Source organism: Bufo bufo, chromosome 5 (assembly GCF_905171765.1).
Source record: "Bufo bufo chromosome 5, aBufBuf1.1, whole genome shotgun sequence".
Lineage (NCBI taxonomy): Eukaryota > Metazoa > Chordata > Amphibia > Anura > Bufonidae > Bufo > Bufo bufo.
The window spans coordinates 549,622,866-549,639,851 of NC_053393.1; the positions used below are offsets into that span (position 1 = coordinate 549,622,866).

The 16,986-nt window shown below is 43.9% G+C and overlaps 1 protein-coding gene across 1 annotated transcript in view; it reads left to right on the forward strand.

Annotated features, from left to right (window-relative positions):
* The window catches only part of LOC121000802 (unconventional myosin-Ig-like), a 251,040-nt gene that overhangs the window by 79,317 nt on the left and 154,737 nt on the right, over positions 1-16,986 (forward strand). Inside the window, exon 14 of the mRNA XM_040431450.1 lies at positions 2,542-2,674. Within this exon, the coding sequence (XP_040287384.1) occupies positions 2,542-2,674 (133 nt within the window). The remainder of the gene's footprint in view (positions 1-2,541; positions 2,675-16,986) is intronic.

Here is a 16,986-nt window from a genome sequence, read left to right on the forward strand (position 1 = left end):
CCTCTGCCGGATGACTACTCCATGCTGCAGGACTCCTCTGCCGGATGACTACTCCATGCTGCAGGACTCCTCTGCTGGATGACTACTCTATACTCCAAGACTCCTCTGCCTAATGACTACATCATGGACTTCACATCCAGCACTGCTCTGCCTGATGAGTTCTCCATGCTCCAGGACTCCTCTGCTGGATAACTACTCCATGCTTCAGGACTTCTCCACCTGATGACTACTTTCCCGCTCCAGGTCTTCTGTCCATCATGGACTTCACATCCAGCACTCCTCTGCCTGATGAGTTCTCCATGCTCCATGACTACTCTGCTGGATGACTACTCCATGCTCCAAGACTCTTCTGCAGTGTACTCAAGTTGTGCGTAGTAGGGGTTTCTGAGTGTAGTAGTGCAATATACACTAACCTGGTACAGCTGACTCTCTGCAAGGGCAGGTATAGGTAGGGAATAGTTCGTGACGCCAGTGCCAAGTAAACGGTGGCACGCCGTTTGCGGATGCAGGAATAAATTGAGGAAACGTAGTCTTAAACAGAACTTCAACTTTAGTAGTTTGCAGGCAGAGACAATATTGGAAACGCAGTTCCTCAGCATACAGTCGATTTTGCAATTCGGTCGATGCAGGCAATACAGTACAGCAGGGTTATTACAGAGTGTTAAACACAGGATTTGCAGCAAAGGAGCTTGCACTCTAACTCTGTCTGATCCTGGAATGTAGCAATTCTTCACCAAGGCCCATTAACCTAAGTCTGGCTTTATATCCTTGATTTGGGCTTAGATAAGTACCTCCTCTGTCTTTCTTAGTACCTCTTGCTCCTCTGATCTTTGCCTCAGTCTCTCCTAGCTTCTGAATGGTTCCTCAGGCCCTTAGGCTAAGATGTTCCTGCTTCTGCATATGGGTATTCAGGAGGGAATCTTCTCCTGAACAGCAGGCTTCAGGCCTGGACTTGTCTCAGACATAGTCTAATCTCCAACTGTAGATTACAGATACTAGACTCCGTCTCCCCTGCACTTCCTGGTCTGGCCTTATATAAACTAGGGCTCCCTAGCTCCCTCTATGGACTAGAAGTAGGAATGACACCCCTAGCAGGCCTGTAAGTGCAAGTTTCAGTGACAGGAAAATACACACATTACATTACATTTTATAAAACTGACATAAAGCAACTTCCCATAATTAGGAGGGACGACAGCACACCAAGTGACCTTTGGTAGTAACGGGTATTACAACTCCCGTATACTACACTTCTGCCTATGGATTACCTCTTGCTCCAGGACTCCTGTGCCAGATGACTACTCTATGTCCAGGACTCCTCTGCCAGATGAATACTCCCTGCTCCAGGACTCCTCTGCCAGATGACCACTCTATGCTCCAGGACTCCTCTCCCGGATGACTACTCCATGCTCCAAGACTCTTCTGCCTATGGATTACCTCTTGCTCCAGGACTCCTCTGCCAGATGACTATTCCCTGATCCAGGATTCCTCTGCCTAATGACTACTCCATCCTCCAGGACTCCTATGCCTGATGACTATTGCATGTTCCTAGACTCCTTGAAGGCTTTACTCCTTGAAGCCCCTGCAGGCGTCATTTTTCATTGTTGGCTAAATGTGGATATTTGGTTCTCCAACCCTCTTAACATCCTGCTTCTCCTTGTGAAGACCACCAGCTGGTGCAGGGAATCTTACAGGCAATGCACCCTGGGAGAAAGTATGTAAATTTATCTTTCTTCCAGAAGGAAATGTCTGTAGGGCCCCCTATAGGTAGCTTCACGTATAGTTTTGGAGAAGAAGAGTGAAACAATAAAAGCAAATGTACAGCAGGTGCAGGGGGCACCTACCTAGGTGAGGCATGTAGAAATATCCCCCTGGACACCATGGTAACTACGTTTTTCCAATGAAATTACTTTTATTCAGTACTTTATGGCTTGGTGTCTCTTCAGTGCAGGCGTTGTATACATGGTCTGTAGGCGCCCCGCAGGCCGCATTACGAGGATCTGGCTGCCATCAGGATGAGCCTGGCACATGGCCTGAGTCTTCTGTTCTGCCAACGTTACAATAAATAGCAATCATCAGCAGAGACAAATTACCCTGATTTACACAATATCAGCACCGGCGGCGGGGGACAAGGCCCGTTATAATGATATAATGAAGTCAGGAGACAGGACGGCGCCGCCTGGTGACAGCCGCAGGCATTACACATGTGACATGGTGACGGGTGTGAGCACTTGAGAGATTGTGAGAGAATCCGACAGGAATTAGGCGATTTATCCCAAACCGCAATACGCACCAACCACATGACTTGCCATTAACCCTTCACTCTCTGCAGCCCATCCCCGTAAATTCTGCAGTAGAGGATGGTGAGAAGTAGGAAGCAAATGACAAATCTCTGGCGTCCAGTGAGTGAGAGGAAAGGCTAGACAATAATCTATGGTGGGAAAAGGGGAAAGCAGTTTATTATCCCTGGTGTCTAGTGGGTTGAGATGGGAGGGGGTCGGTGGCTGTGCAGGTAATATCTGATGGAGTTCTTGTTTTTCACAGTAAGGACCCCGTTCTCCGGGACATGTGGCCAGACGGACAGATGAGTATCAGTGAAGTGACCAAGAGACCCCTCACGGCCGCCACGCTCTTCAGGAACTCCATGATTCTGTTAGTAGAGAACTTGGCCAGCAAGGTAACCAAGAGGCACCTACCCCTGACCACTGTGCACAGGTGGGATACAGGGTGTTACTAATAAAATGGCAACATTCTTAGTTATTTTCCTTTATTGGATTTTTACGTATGATAGACGGGCGCTACCCATTGATGACTTACCTCTGGTGTGACCGACCTCCTGGGCCCCACATCAGCTGATGGTAGATACATTTATTATGTCACGTACACTTCCTGGCTGACAACATCCAATCACCTCTATTATAACGCACCTAGGGGTTGTCATGTATCTTGACCCAAGACCCTTTCAGATTTTCCTTAAGGGCTCGTTCACAGGAATGTGTGCTGCCGTTGCCGTATTGCAGGCCGCATTTGCGGATCCGCAATACACGGGCACCGTTCCGTGGCCATTCCGAATCACGGATGCGGACCCATTCATTTCAATAGGTCCGCAAATTCGGAGACGCGGGACGGAAGAACGGAACACTACGGAGAGCTTTCTGAGGTTCCGTTCCGTGCTTCCGCACCGCAAAAAGAGCTTGCTCTATCTTTTTGCGGAACGGAAGGATCGCGCGGATCCATTCAAGTAAATGGGTCTGCGATCCCCATGCGCCTGCCCCACGGACGGTGCCCGTGCTGTGCGGAGTCTTCTTAGGTTCTGCCTCCATGTCTGGCCAATGACCAGCTGATTCTGCAAGTAAAGCATAATTGCGCCCATTGACCACCACATAGTCGGCCATGGGCGGCACAGTGGGCACTGTACTGGTCATGTAATGTCAGACCGGAAAGGCTTTATCAGTTGAAGAATGTGGACAAAAATGACTATAGGGCGGAGTTATCATCCAGTATCCGCCGCTGTCCACAAATTAGACAGGATTAGTAAATCTGCCATAAATTGCCATATATTTTACAGTCTGAGCCGATTACACGATGATGAAGTCGCTGTCTGGGAGATCACACCGAGGATAACTGGTGTCAGGAGCCCCTGTGTAGACGATACATGCTGGGCCCATATGTGCCAGATATGGATGGAAGAGGCGCCCATCTGTTACATATCCCGTATATCCTCTCACTGTACCACAGCCCGACCTCCTGTCATTGCATCTGATCAGAGAGAGGAGGTGAAGGGGGGGCTCCAAACACTGGAGAATAGAAAGAGAGTGGGCAGTTACTGCCAGCCACTGATACAGTGTATCCTCCGCCCTGCAGCACAGTGATACATTGTATTATCCGCCATGCAGCACAGTGATACAGTGTATCCTCCGCCCTGCAGCACAGTGATACATTGTATTATCCGCCCTGCAGCACAGTGATACATTGTATACTCCGCCCTGCAGCACAGTGATACATTGTATACTCCGCCCTGCAGCACAGTGATACATTGTATCCTCCGCCCTGCAGCACAGTGATACATTGTATCCTCCACCCTGCAGCACAGTGATACATTGTATCCTCCGCCCTGCAGCACAGTGATACATTGTATCCTCCGCCCTGCAGCACAGTGATACATTGTATACTCCGCCCTGCAGCACAGTGATACATTGTATCCTTCACCCTGCAACACAGTGATACATTGTATCCTCCACCCTGCAGCACAGTGATACATTGTATCCTCCGCCCTGCAGCACAGTGATACATTGTATCATCCACCATGCAGCACAGTGATACATTGTATCATTCGCCCTGCAGCACAGTGATACATTGTATTATCCACCATGCAGCACAGTGATACAGTGTATCCTCCTCCCTGCAGCACAGTGATACATTGTATCATTCGCCCTGCAGCACAGTGATACATTATATCCTTCACCCTGCAGCACAGTGATACATTGTATCCTCCACCCTGCAGCACAGTGATACATTGTATCATCCACCATGCAGCACAGTGATACATTGTATCCTCCACCCTGCAGCACAGTGATACATTATATCCTTCACCCTGCAGCACAGTGATACATTATATCCTTCGCCCTGCAGCACAGTGATACATTATATCCTTCACCCTGCAGCACAGTGATACATTGTATCCTCCGCCCTGCAGCACAGTGATACATTGTATCCTCCGCCCTGCAGCACAGTGATACATTGTATCTTCCACCCTGCAGCACAGTGATACAGTGTATCCTCCACCCTGCAGCACAGTGATACATTGTATCTTCCACCCTGCAGCACAGTGATACAGTGTATCCTCCACCCTGCAGCACAGTGATACATTGTATTATCCGCCATGCAGCACAGTGATACAGTGTATCCTCCACCCTGCAGCACAGTGATACATTGTATTATCCGCCATGCAGCACAGTGATACAGTGTATCCTCCGCCCTGCAGCACAGTGATACATTGTATACTCCGCCCTGCAGCACAGTGATACATTGTATCCTTCACCCTGCAGCACAGTGATACATTGTATCCTCCACCCTGCAGCACAGTGATACATTGTATCCTCCGCCCTGCAGCACAGTGATACATTGTATTATCCGCCATGCAGCACAGTGATACAGTGTATCCTCCGCCCTGCAGCACAGTGATACATTGTATTATCCGCCCTGCAGCACAGTGATACATTGTATACTCCGCCCTGCAGCACAGTGATACATTGTATACTCCGCCCTGCAGCACAGTGATACATTGTATCCTCCGCCCTGCAGCACAGTGATACATTGTATCCTCCACCCTGCAGCACAGTGATACATTGTATCCTCCGCCCTGCAGCACAGTGATACATTGTATCCTCCGCCCTGCAGCACAGTGATACATTGTATACTCCGCCCTGCAGCACAGTGATACATTGTATCCTTCACCCTGCAACACAGTGATACATTGTATCCTCCACCCTGCAGCACAGTGATACATTGTATCCTCCGCCCTGCAGCACAGTGATACATTGTATCATCCACCATGCAGCACAGTGATACATTGTATCATTCGCCCTGCAGCACAGTGATACATTGTATTATCCACCATGCAGCACAGTGATACAGTGTATCCTCCTCCCTGCAGCACAGTGATACATTGTATCATTCGCCCTGCAGCACAGTGATACATTATATCCTTCACCCTGCAGCACAGTGATACATTGTATCCTTCACCCTGCAGCACAGTGATACATTGTATCCTCCACCCTGCAGCACAGTGATACATTATATCCTTCACCCTGCAGCACAGTGATACATTATATCCTTCGCCCTGCAGCACAGTGATACATTATATCCTTCACCCTGCAGCACAGTGATACATTGTATCCTCCGCCCTGCAGCACAGTGATACATTGTATCCTCCACCCTGCAGCACAGTGATACAGTGTATCCTCCACCCTGCAGCACAGTGATACATTGTATTATCCGCCATGCAGCACAGTGATACAGTGTATCCTCCGCCCTGCAGCACAGTGATACATTGTATACTCCGCCCTGCAGCACAGTGATACATTGTATCCTTCACCCTGCAGCACAGTGATACATTGTATCCTCCACCCTGCAGCACAGTGATACATTGTATCCTCCGCCCTGCAGCACAGTGATACATTGTATCACTGTGCTGCAGGGAGGAGGATACACTGTATCACTGTGCTGCAGGGCGGATAATACAATGTATCACTGTGCTGCAGGGCGGAGGATACAATGTATCACTGTGCTGCAGGGCGGAGGATACAATGTATCACTGTGCTGCAGGGTGAAGGATATAATGTATCACTGTGCTGCAGGGCGAATGATACATTGTATCATTCGCCCTGCAGCACAGTGATACATTATATCCTTCACCCTGCAGCACAGTGATACATTGTATCCTCCGCCCTGCAGCACAGTGATACATTGTATCCTCCGCCCTGCAGCACAGTGATACAGTGTATCCTCCTCCCTGCAGCACAGTGATACAATGTATCACTGTGCTGCAGGGCGGAGGATACAATGTATCACTGTGCTGCAGGGCGGAGGATACAATGTATCACTGTGCTGCAGGGCGGAGGATACAATGTATCACTGTGCTGCAGGGTGAAGGATATAATGTATCACTGTGCTGCAGGGCGAATGATACAATGTATCATTCGCCCTGCAGCACAGTGATACATTATATCCTTCACCCTGCAGCACAGTGATACATTGTATCCTCCGCCCTGCAGCACAGTGATACATTGTATCCTCCGCCCTGCAGCACAGTGATACATTGTATCCTCCACCCTGCAGCACAGTGATACAGTGTATCCTCCACCCTGCAGCACAGTGATACATTGTATCTTCCACCCTGCAGCACAGTGATACAGTGTATCCTCCGCCCTGCAGCACAGTGATACATTGTATACTCCGCCCTGCAGCACAGTGATACATTGTATCCTCCGCCCTGCAGCACAGTGATACAGTGTATCCTCCGCCCTGCAGCACAGTGATACATTGTATCCTCCGCCCTGCAGCACAGTGATACATTGTATCCTCCACCCTGCAGCACAGTGATACAGTGTATCCTCCACCCTGCAGCACAGTGATACATTGTATCTTCCACCCTGCAGCACAGTGATACAGTGTATCCTCCACCCTGCAGCACAGTGATACATTGTATCCTCCGCCCTGCAGCACAGTGATACATTGTATCCTCCACCCTGCAGCACAGTGATACAGTGTATCCTCCACCCTGCAGCACAGGGATACATTGTATCCTCCGCCCTGCAGCACAGTGATACATTGTATCATCCTCCCTGCAGCACAGTGATACATTGTATCCTCCGCCCTGCAGCACAGTGATACATTGTATGTCTGTGATATAAACACTGGCTCCTTGATCCAGCACATGACACTGATCCGCAGCTATAGGGTGTGTAGTGCTCGTAGCTGCAGCCACGGGCCCTGTGACTAGGGGCCACAAGTAACCAGACTCCATCCGAACTGACAGCAGAGAAGATCATGTTTGGATTGCAGAGCTGCAGCAGACATAAGGCCTCATGCACATGAACGTATTTTCTTTCCATGTCCGTTCTGTTTTTTTTGCGGACAATATATGGAACCATTCATTTCAATGGGTCTGCAAAAAAACCACGGATGTTACTCCGTGTGCATTCCGTATGTCCGTATTTCCGTTCCGCAAAATAATAGAACATGTCCTATTATTGTCCGCATTACGGACACGGATAGGAGACTGTTAAATTTGGGGCCAGATGTTCTGTTCCGCAAAATATGTTATGAAATTCGTTCACGCTTCGTTTGGTGGTAAAAGCATTGCGTTATGGATTCCGTTACCACGGGCAATAACTCAATTCTATGACGGAATGCCTTTAGAGGCAGGAGAGGACTCCCCGGCATAACGCAAACAGGACGGATCCATTATGCAGCCCATAGACTTCTACACTGCGTGCAGAATTATTAGGCAAATGAGTATTTTGACCACATCATCCTCTTTATGCATGTTGTCTTACTCCAAGCTGTATAGGCTCGAAAGCCTACTACCAATTAAGCATATTAGGTGATGTGCATCTCTGTAATGAGAAGGGGTGTGGTCTAATGACATCAACACCCTATATCAGGTGTGCATAATTATTAGGCAACTTCCTTTCCTTTGGCAAAATGGGTCAAAAGAAGGACTTGAAAGGCTCAGAAAAGTCAAAAATAGTGAGATATCTTGCAGAGGGATGCAGCACTCTTAAAATTGCTTCTGAAGCGTGATCATCGAACAATCAAGCGTTTCATTCAAAATAGTCAACAGGGTCGCAATAAGCGTGTGGAAAAACCAAGGCGCAAAATAACTGCCCATGAACTGAGAAAAGTCAAGTGTGCAGCTGCCAAGATGCCACTTGCCACCAGTTTGGCCATATTTCAGAGCTACAACATCACCGGAGTGCCCAAAAGCACAAGGTGTGCAATACTCAGAGACATGGCCAAGGTAAGGAAGGCTGAAAGACGACCACCACTGAACAAGACACACAAGCTGAAACGTCAAGACTGGGCCAAGAAATATCTCAAGACTGATTTTTCTAAGGTTTTATGGACTGATGAAATGAGAGTGAGTCTTGATGGGCCAGATGGATGGGCCCGTGGCTGGATTGGTAAAGGGCAGAGAGCTCCAGTCCGACTCAGAAGCCAGCAAGGTGGAGGTGGAGTACTGGTTTGGGCTGGTATCATCAAAGATGAGCTTGTGGGGCCTTTTCGGGTTGAGGATGGAGTCAAGCTCAACTCCCAGTCCTACTGCCAGTTTCTGGAAGACACCTTCTTCAAGCAGTGGTACAGGAAGAAGTCTGCATCCTTCAAGAAAAACATGATTTTCATGCAGCACAATGCTCCATCACACGCGTCCAAGTACTCCACAGCGTGGCTGGCAAGAAAGGGTATAAAAGAAGAAAATCTAATGACATGGCCTCCTTGTTCACCTGATCTGAACCCCATTGAGAACCTGTGGTCCATCATCAAATGTGAGATTTACAAGGAGGGAAAACAGTACACCTCTCTGAACAGTGTCTGGGAGGCTGTGGTTGCTGCTGCACGCAATGTTGATGGTGAAAAGGTCAAAACACTGACAGAATCCATGGATGGCAGGCTTTTGAGTGTCCTTGCAAAGAAAGGTGGCTATATTGGTCACTGATTTGTTTTTGTTTTGTTTTTGAATGTCAGAAATGTATATTTGTGAATGTTGAGATGTTATATTGGTTTCACTGGTAAAAATAAATAATTGAAATGGGTATATATTTGTTTTTTGTTAAGTTGCCTAATAATTATGCACAGTAATAGTCACCTGCACACACAGATATCCCCCTAAAATAGCTAAAACTAAAAACAAACTAAAAACTACTTCCAAAAATATTCAGCTTTGATATTAATGAGTTTTTTGGGTTCATTGAGAACATGGTTGTTGTTCAATAATAATATTAATCCTCAAAAATACAACTTGCCTAATAATTCTGCACTCCCTGTATTATAACGAAATAAATAACGGAATGCCTCTAAAGGCATTCCGTTATGCATTCCGTCATAGAATTGCGTTATGATCCGTATTAACCTTTTAACCCTGTCGTCTCCACTAAATTGGCCAGACTGGTAATAATAGGCGCCCTTTATATCTGAATGATTATATCTATCAGCGGTATACAGCTCTATTCATGGCTCCCTCCTCCCCCGCTCTCTGTATACTTATACATGGCCTCACTGGTTGCAGCGTTCACACTGCGCAGTCCCTTTCATCATCCGGGCGGCCCGCAGAGTAATCACAACAGACCTGTTCTCCCAAATGTAAAGCTTCTCCTCCATTGTGTCTCCTTTGTACTAAACTTAATAGCGTTTTATAAAGATATCGCACTGAGACGTCTCAGGTTATTATCCTGTCACCAAACGATTATTTTTTATTCAGCGTTTTTTTTAAGCATTTTATAGTCAATTCACATCCAAGTAACGGGAAAGCGGGAGAGGGGAGCGGGAACTGGTTATAAAGAGCTCTAAACACAAAGGAGCAGTATTATAGTAGTTATATCCTGTACATAGGAGCAGTATTATAGTAGTTATATCCTGTACATAGGAGCAGTATTATAGTAGTTATATTCTTGTACATAGGAGCAGTATTATAGTAGTTATATTCCTGTACATAGGAGGCAGTATTATAGTAGTTATATTCTTGTACATAGGAGCAGTATTATAGTAGTTATATTCTTATACATAGGAGCAGTATTATAGTAGTTATATTCTTGTACATAGGAGCAGTATTATAGTAGTTATATTCTTGTACATAGGAGCAGTATTATAGTAGTTATATTCTTGTACATAGGAGCAGTATTATAGTAGTTATATTCTTGTACATAGGAGCAGTATTATAGTAGTTATATTCTTGTACATAGGAGCAGTATTATAGTAGTTATATTCTTGTACATAGGAGCAGTATTATAGTAGTTATATTCCTGTACATGGGAGCAGTATTATAGTAGTTATATTCTTGTACATAGGAGCAGTATTATAGTAGTTACATTCCTGTACATAGGAGCAGTATTATAGTAGTTATATTCTTGTACATAGGAGCAGTATTATAGTAGTTATATTCTTGTACATAGGAGCAGTATTATAGTAGTTATATTCTTGTACATAGGAGCAGTATTATAGTAGTTATATTCTTGTACATAGGAGCAGTATTATAGTAGTTATATCCTGTACATAGGAGGCAGTATTATAGTAGTTATATTCTTGTACATAGGAGCAGTATTATAGTAGTTATATTCCTGTAGATAGGAGCAGTATTATAGTAGTTATATTCTTGTACATAGGAGGCAGTATTATAGTAGTTATATTCTTGTACATAGGAGGCAGTATTATAATAGTTATATTCTTGTACATAGGAGGCAGTATTATAGTAGTTACATTCCTGTACATAGGAGCAGTATTATAGTAGTTATATTCTTGTACATAGGAGCAGTATTATAGTAGTTATATTCTTGTACATAGGAGCAGTATTATAGTAGTTATATTCTTGTACATAGGAGCAGTATTATAGTAGTTATATCCTGTACATAGGAGGCAGTATTATAGTAGTTATATTCTTGTACATAGGAGCAGTATTATAGTAGTTATATTCCTGTAGATAGGAGCAGTATTATAGTAGTTATATTCTTGTACATAGGAGGCAGTATTATAGTAGTTATATTCTTGTACATAGGAGGCAGTATTATAATAGTTATATTCTTGTACATAGTAGGCAGTATTATAGTAGTTATATTCTTATACATAGGGGCAGTATTATAGTAGTTATATTCTTATACATAGGAGCAGTATTATAGTAGTTATATTCTTGTACATAGGAGCAGTATTATAGTAGTTATATTCTTGTACATAGGAGGCAGTATTATAGTAGATATATTCCTGTACATAGGAGCAGTATTATAGTAGTTATATTCTTGTACATAGGAGGCAGTATTATAGTAGTTATATTCTTGTACATAGGAGCAGTATTATAGTAGTTATATTCTTGTACATAGGAGGCAGTATTATAGTAGTTATATTCTTGTACATAGGAGGCAGTATTATAGTAGTTATATTCCTGTACATAGGAGGCAGTATTATAGTAGTTATATTCTTGTACATAGGAGCAGTATTATAGTAGTTATATTCCTGTACATAGGAGCAGTATTATAGTAGTTATATTCTTGTACATAGGCGCAGTATTATAGTAGTTATATTCTTGTACATAGGAGCAGTATTATAGTAGTTATATTCTTGTACATAGGAGCAGTATTATAGTAGTTATATTCTTGAACATAGGAGCAGTATTATAGTAGTTATATTCTTGTACATAGGAGCAGTATTATAGTAGTTATATTCTTGTACATAGGAGGCAGTATTATAGTAGTTATATTCCTGTACATAGGAGCAGTATTATAGTAGTTATATTCTTGTACACAGGAGCAGTATTATAGTAGTTATATTCTTGTACATAGGAGGCAGTATTATAGTAGTTATATTCTTGTACATAGGAGCAGTATTATAGTAGTTATATTCTTGTACATAGGAGGCAGTATTATAGTAGTTATATTCTTGTACATAGGAGCAGTATTATAGTAGTTATATTCCTGTACATAGGAGCAGTATTATAGTAGTTATATTCTTGTACATAGTAGCAGTATTATAGTAGTTATATTCTTGTACATAGGAGCAGTATTATAGTAGTTATATTCCTGTACATAGGAGCAGTATTATAGTAGTTATATTCTTGTACATAGGAGCAGTATTATAGTAGTTATATTCTTGTACATAGGAGCAGTATTATAGTAGTTATATTCTTGTACATAGGAGCAGTATTATGGTAGTTATATTCTTGTACATAGGAGCAGTATTATAGTAGTTATATTCTTGTACATAGGAGCAGTATTATAGTAGTTATATTCCTGTACATAGGAGCAGTATTATAGTAGTTATATTCTTGTACATACTGTAGGAGCAGTATTATAGTAGTTATATTCTTGTACATAGGAGCAGTATTATAGTAGTTATATTCTTGTACATAGGAGCAGTATTATGGTAGTTATATTCTTGTACATAGGAGCAGTATTATAGTAGTTATATTCTTGTACATAGGAGCAGTATTATAGTAGTTATATTCTTGTACATAGGAGGTAGTATTATAGTAGTTATATTCTTGTATATAGGAGCAGTATTATAGTAGTTATATTCTTATACATAGGAGGCAGTATTATGGTAGTTATATTCTTGTACATAGGAGCAGTATTATAGTAGTTATATTCTTGTACATAGGAGGCAGTATTATAGTAGTTATATTCTTGTACATAGGCGCAGTATTATAGTAGTTATATTCTTGTACATAGGCGCAGTATTATAGTAGTTATATTCTTGTATATAGGAGCAGTATTATAGTAGTTATATTCTTATACATAGGAGGCAGTATTATGGTAGTTATATTCTTGTACATAGGAGCAGTATTATAGTAGTTATATTCTTGTACATAGGAGGCAGCATTATAGTAGTTATATTCTTGTACATAGGAGCAGTATTATAGTAGTTATAGTCTTGTACATAGGAGCAGTATTATAGTAGTTATATTCTTGTACATAGGAGGCAGTATTATAGTAGTTATATTCTTGTACATAGGGGCAGTATTATAGTAGTTATATTCTTGTACATAGGAGCAGTATTATAGTAGTTATATTCTTGTACATAGGAGCAGTATTATAGTAGTTATATTATTGTACATAGGAGGCAGTATTATAGTAGTTATATTCCTGTAGATAGGAGCAGTATTATAGTAGTTATATTCTTGTACATAGGAGCAGTATTATAGTAGTTATATTCTTGTACATAGGAGCAGTATTATAGTAGTTATATTCTTGTACATAGGAGCAGTATTATAGAAGAAATCCAAAGTTCCAAATAGCCAGCTCACAAACAAGAACCTGCATTGAAAATGGACAACACCAACACTGAGCTAATGTAGAAAAATACAGACACCAGTTCTTGTAAAAACATCTGAAATACATTTAATCGTGTTATAAGTCAGCCAAGTAAAAAAGATACATACAGACACAGTCTGATTCGTTGACGCGTTTCCTATGCATCTTGTCAGCACTCTTAATCATAAAATACTCTATAGTATATAATTTTATAGTGTACACAGCTTCTCTGCAGTGTGATGTCATCTGGACCCTAAAATAGCTTGTGTAACCATGCCTTGTCTATACACCATGTATGTGATAGTGAAGCTGCATCGCTCTTGCTCTGCGGGATCCTGCAGGTGGGAACAATGCCTCGCGCGCCGAGTATTTATAGCAGTAAAGATTCAGCTGCTGTTTGGAGAATTGCTCGTTCTTCTCATTTTACTTGATCTAAACTTACAAGTCTCAAAATGTGTCACAGTTACTTAAAGGGATACAACAACCTCAGTCTGTATAGTTGAATGCAATCTATTGTCCCTTGTTAGCAGCCGTGTATAAAAGTATGGTAAAACTACAGTACTACTATATTTGCTACAAACTTTCATACAATGAACTGCCCCCTGTTATCAGCCATTTCAGAGGAGAGGATGACTGTAGGACAGGAGAATACAGTCTATTGCCCCCTGTTATCAGCCATTTCAGGGGAGAGGATGACTGTAGGACAGGAGAATACAGTCTATTGCCCCCTGTTATCAGCCATTTCAGGGGAGAGGATGACTGTAGGACAGGAGAATACAGTCTATTGCCCCCTGTTATCAGCCATTTCAGGGGAGATGATGACTGTAGGACAGGAGAATACAATCTATTGCCCCCTGGTATCAGCCATTTCAGGGGAGAGGATGACTGTAGGACAGGAGAATACAGTCTATTGCCCCCTGTTATCAGCCATTTCAGGGGAGAGGATGACTGTAGGACAGGAGAATACAGTCTATTGCCCCCTGTTATCAGCCATTTCAGGGGAGAGGATGACTGTAGGACAGGAGAATACAGTCTATTGCCCCCTGTTATCAGCCATTTCAGGGGAGAGGACGACTGTAGGACAGGAGAATACAGTCTATTGCCCCCTGTTATCAGCCATTTCAGGGGAGAGGATGACTGTAGGACAGGAGAATACAGTCTATTGCCCCCTGTTATCAGCCATTTCAGGGGAGATGATGACTGTAGGACAGGAGAATACAATCTATTGCCCCCTGGTATCAGCCATTTCAGGGGAGAGGATGACTGTAGGACAGGAGAATACAGTCTATTGCCCCCTGTTATCAGCCATTTCAGGGGAGAGGATGACTGTAGGACAGGAGAATACAGTCTATTGCCCCCTGTTATCAGCCATTTCAGGGGAGAGGATGACTGTAGGACAGGAGAATACAGTCTATTGCCCCCTGTTATCAGCCATTTCAGGGGAGAGGACGACTGTAGGACAGGAGAATACAGTCTATTGCCCCCTGTTATCAGCCATTTCAGGGGAGAGGATGACTGTAGGACAGGAGAATACAGTCTATTGCTCCCTGTTATCAGCCATTTCAGGGGAGAGGATGACTGTAGGACAGGAGAATACAGTCTATTGCTCCCTGTTATCAGCCATTTCAGGGGAGAGGATGACTGTAGGACAGGAGAATACAGTCTATTGCCCCCTGTTATCAGCCATTTCAGGGGACAGGATGACTGTAGGACAGGAGAATACAGTCTATTGCCTCCTGTTATCAGCCATTTCAGGAGAGAGGATGACTGTAGGACAGGAGAATACAATCTATTGCCCCCTGTTATCAGCCATTTCAGGGGAGAGGATGACTGTAGGACAGGAGAATACAGTCTATTGCCCCCTGTCATCAGCCATTTCAGGGGAGAGGATGACTGTAGGACAGGAGAATACAGTCTATTGCCCCCTGTTATCAGACATTTCAGGGGAGAGGATGACTGTAGGACAGGAGAATACAGTCTATTGCCCCCTGTTATCAGACATTTCAGGGGAGAGGATGACTGTAGGACAGGAGAATACAGTCTATTGCCCCCTGTCATCAGCCATTTCAGGGGAGAGGATGACTGTAGGACAGGAGAATACAGTCTATTGCCCCCTGTTATCAGCCATTTCAGAGGAGAGGATGACTGTAGGACAGGAGAAAACAGTCTATTGCTCCCTGTTATCAGCCATTTCAGGGGAGAGGACGACTGTAGGACAGGAGAATACAGTCTATTGCCCCCTGTTATCAGCCATTTCAGGGGAGAGGATGACTGTAGGACAGGAGAATACAGTCTATTGCTGCCTGTTATCAGCCATTTCAGGGGAGAGGATGACTGTAGGACAGGAGAATACAGTCTATTGCCCCCTGTTATCAGCCATTTCAGGGGAGAGGATGACTGTCGGACAGGAGAATACAGTCTATTGCTCCCTGTTATCAGCCATTTCAGGGGAGAGGATGACTGTAGGACGGGAGAATACAGTCTATTGCTCCCTGTTATCAGCCATTTCAGGGGACAGGATGACTGTAGGACAGGAGAATACAGTCTATTGCCTCCTGTTATCAGCCATTTCAGGAGAGAGGATGACTGTAGGACAGGAGAATACAATCTATTGCCCCCTGTTATCAGCCATTTCAGGGGAGAGGATGACTGTAGGACAGGAGAATACAGTCTATTGCCCCCTGTCATCAGCCATTTCAGGGGAGAGGATGACTGTAGGACAGGAGAATACAGTCTATTGCCCCCTGTTATCAGACATTTCAGGGGAGAGGATGACTGTAGGACAGGAGAATACAGTCTATTGCCCCCTGTTATCAGACATTTCAGGGGAGAGGATGACTGTAGGACAGGAGAATACAGTCTATTGCCCCCTGTCATCAGCCATTTCAGGGGAGAGGATGACTGTAGGACAGGAGAATACAGTCTATTGCCCCCTGTTATCAGCCATTTCAGAGGAGAGGATGACTGTAGGACAGGAGAAAACAGTCTATTGCTCCCTGTTATCAGCCATTTCAGGGGAGAGGACGACTGTAGGACAGGAGAATACAGTCTATTGCCCCCTGTTATCAGCCATTTCAGGGGAGAGGATGACTGTAGGACAGGAGAATACAGTCTATTGCTGCCTGTTATCAGCCATTTCAGGGGAGAGGATGACTGTAGGACAGGAGAATACAGTCTATTGCCCCCTGTTATCAGCCATTTCAGGGGAGAGGATGACTGTCGGACAGGAGAATACAGTCTATTGCTCCCTGTTATCAGCCATTTCAGGGGAGAGGATGACTGTAGGACGGGAGAATACAGTCTATTGCTCCCTGTTATCAGCCATTTCAGGGGAGAGGATGACTGTAGGACAGGAGAATACAATCTATTGCCCCCTGTTATCAGCCATTTCAGGGAAGAGGACGACTGTAGGACAGGAGAATACAATCTATTGCTCCCTGTTATCAGCCATTTCAGGGGAGAGGATGACTGT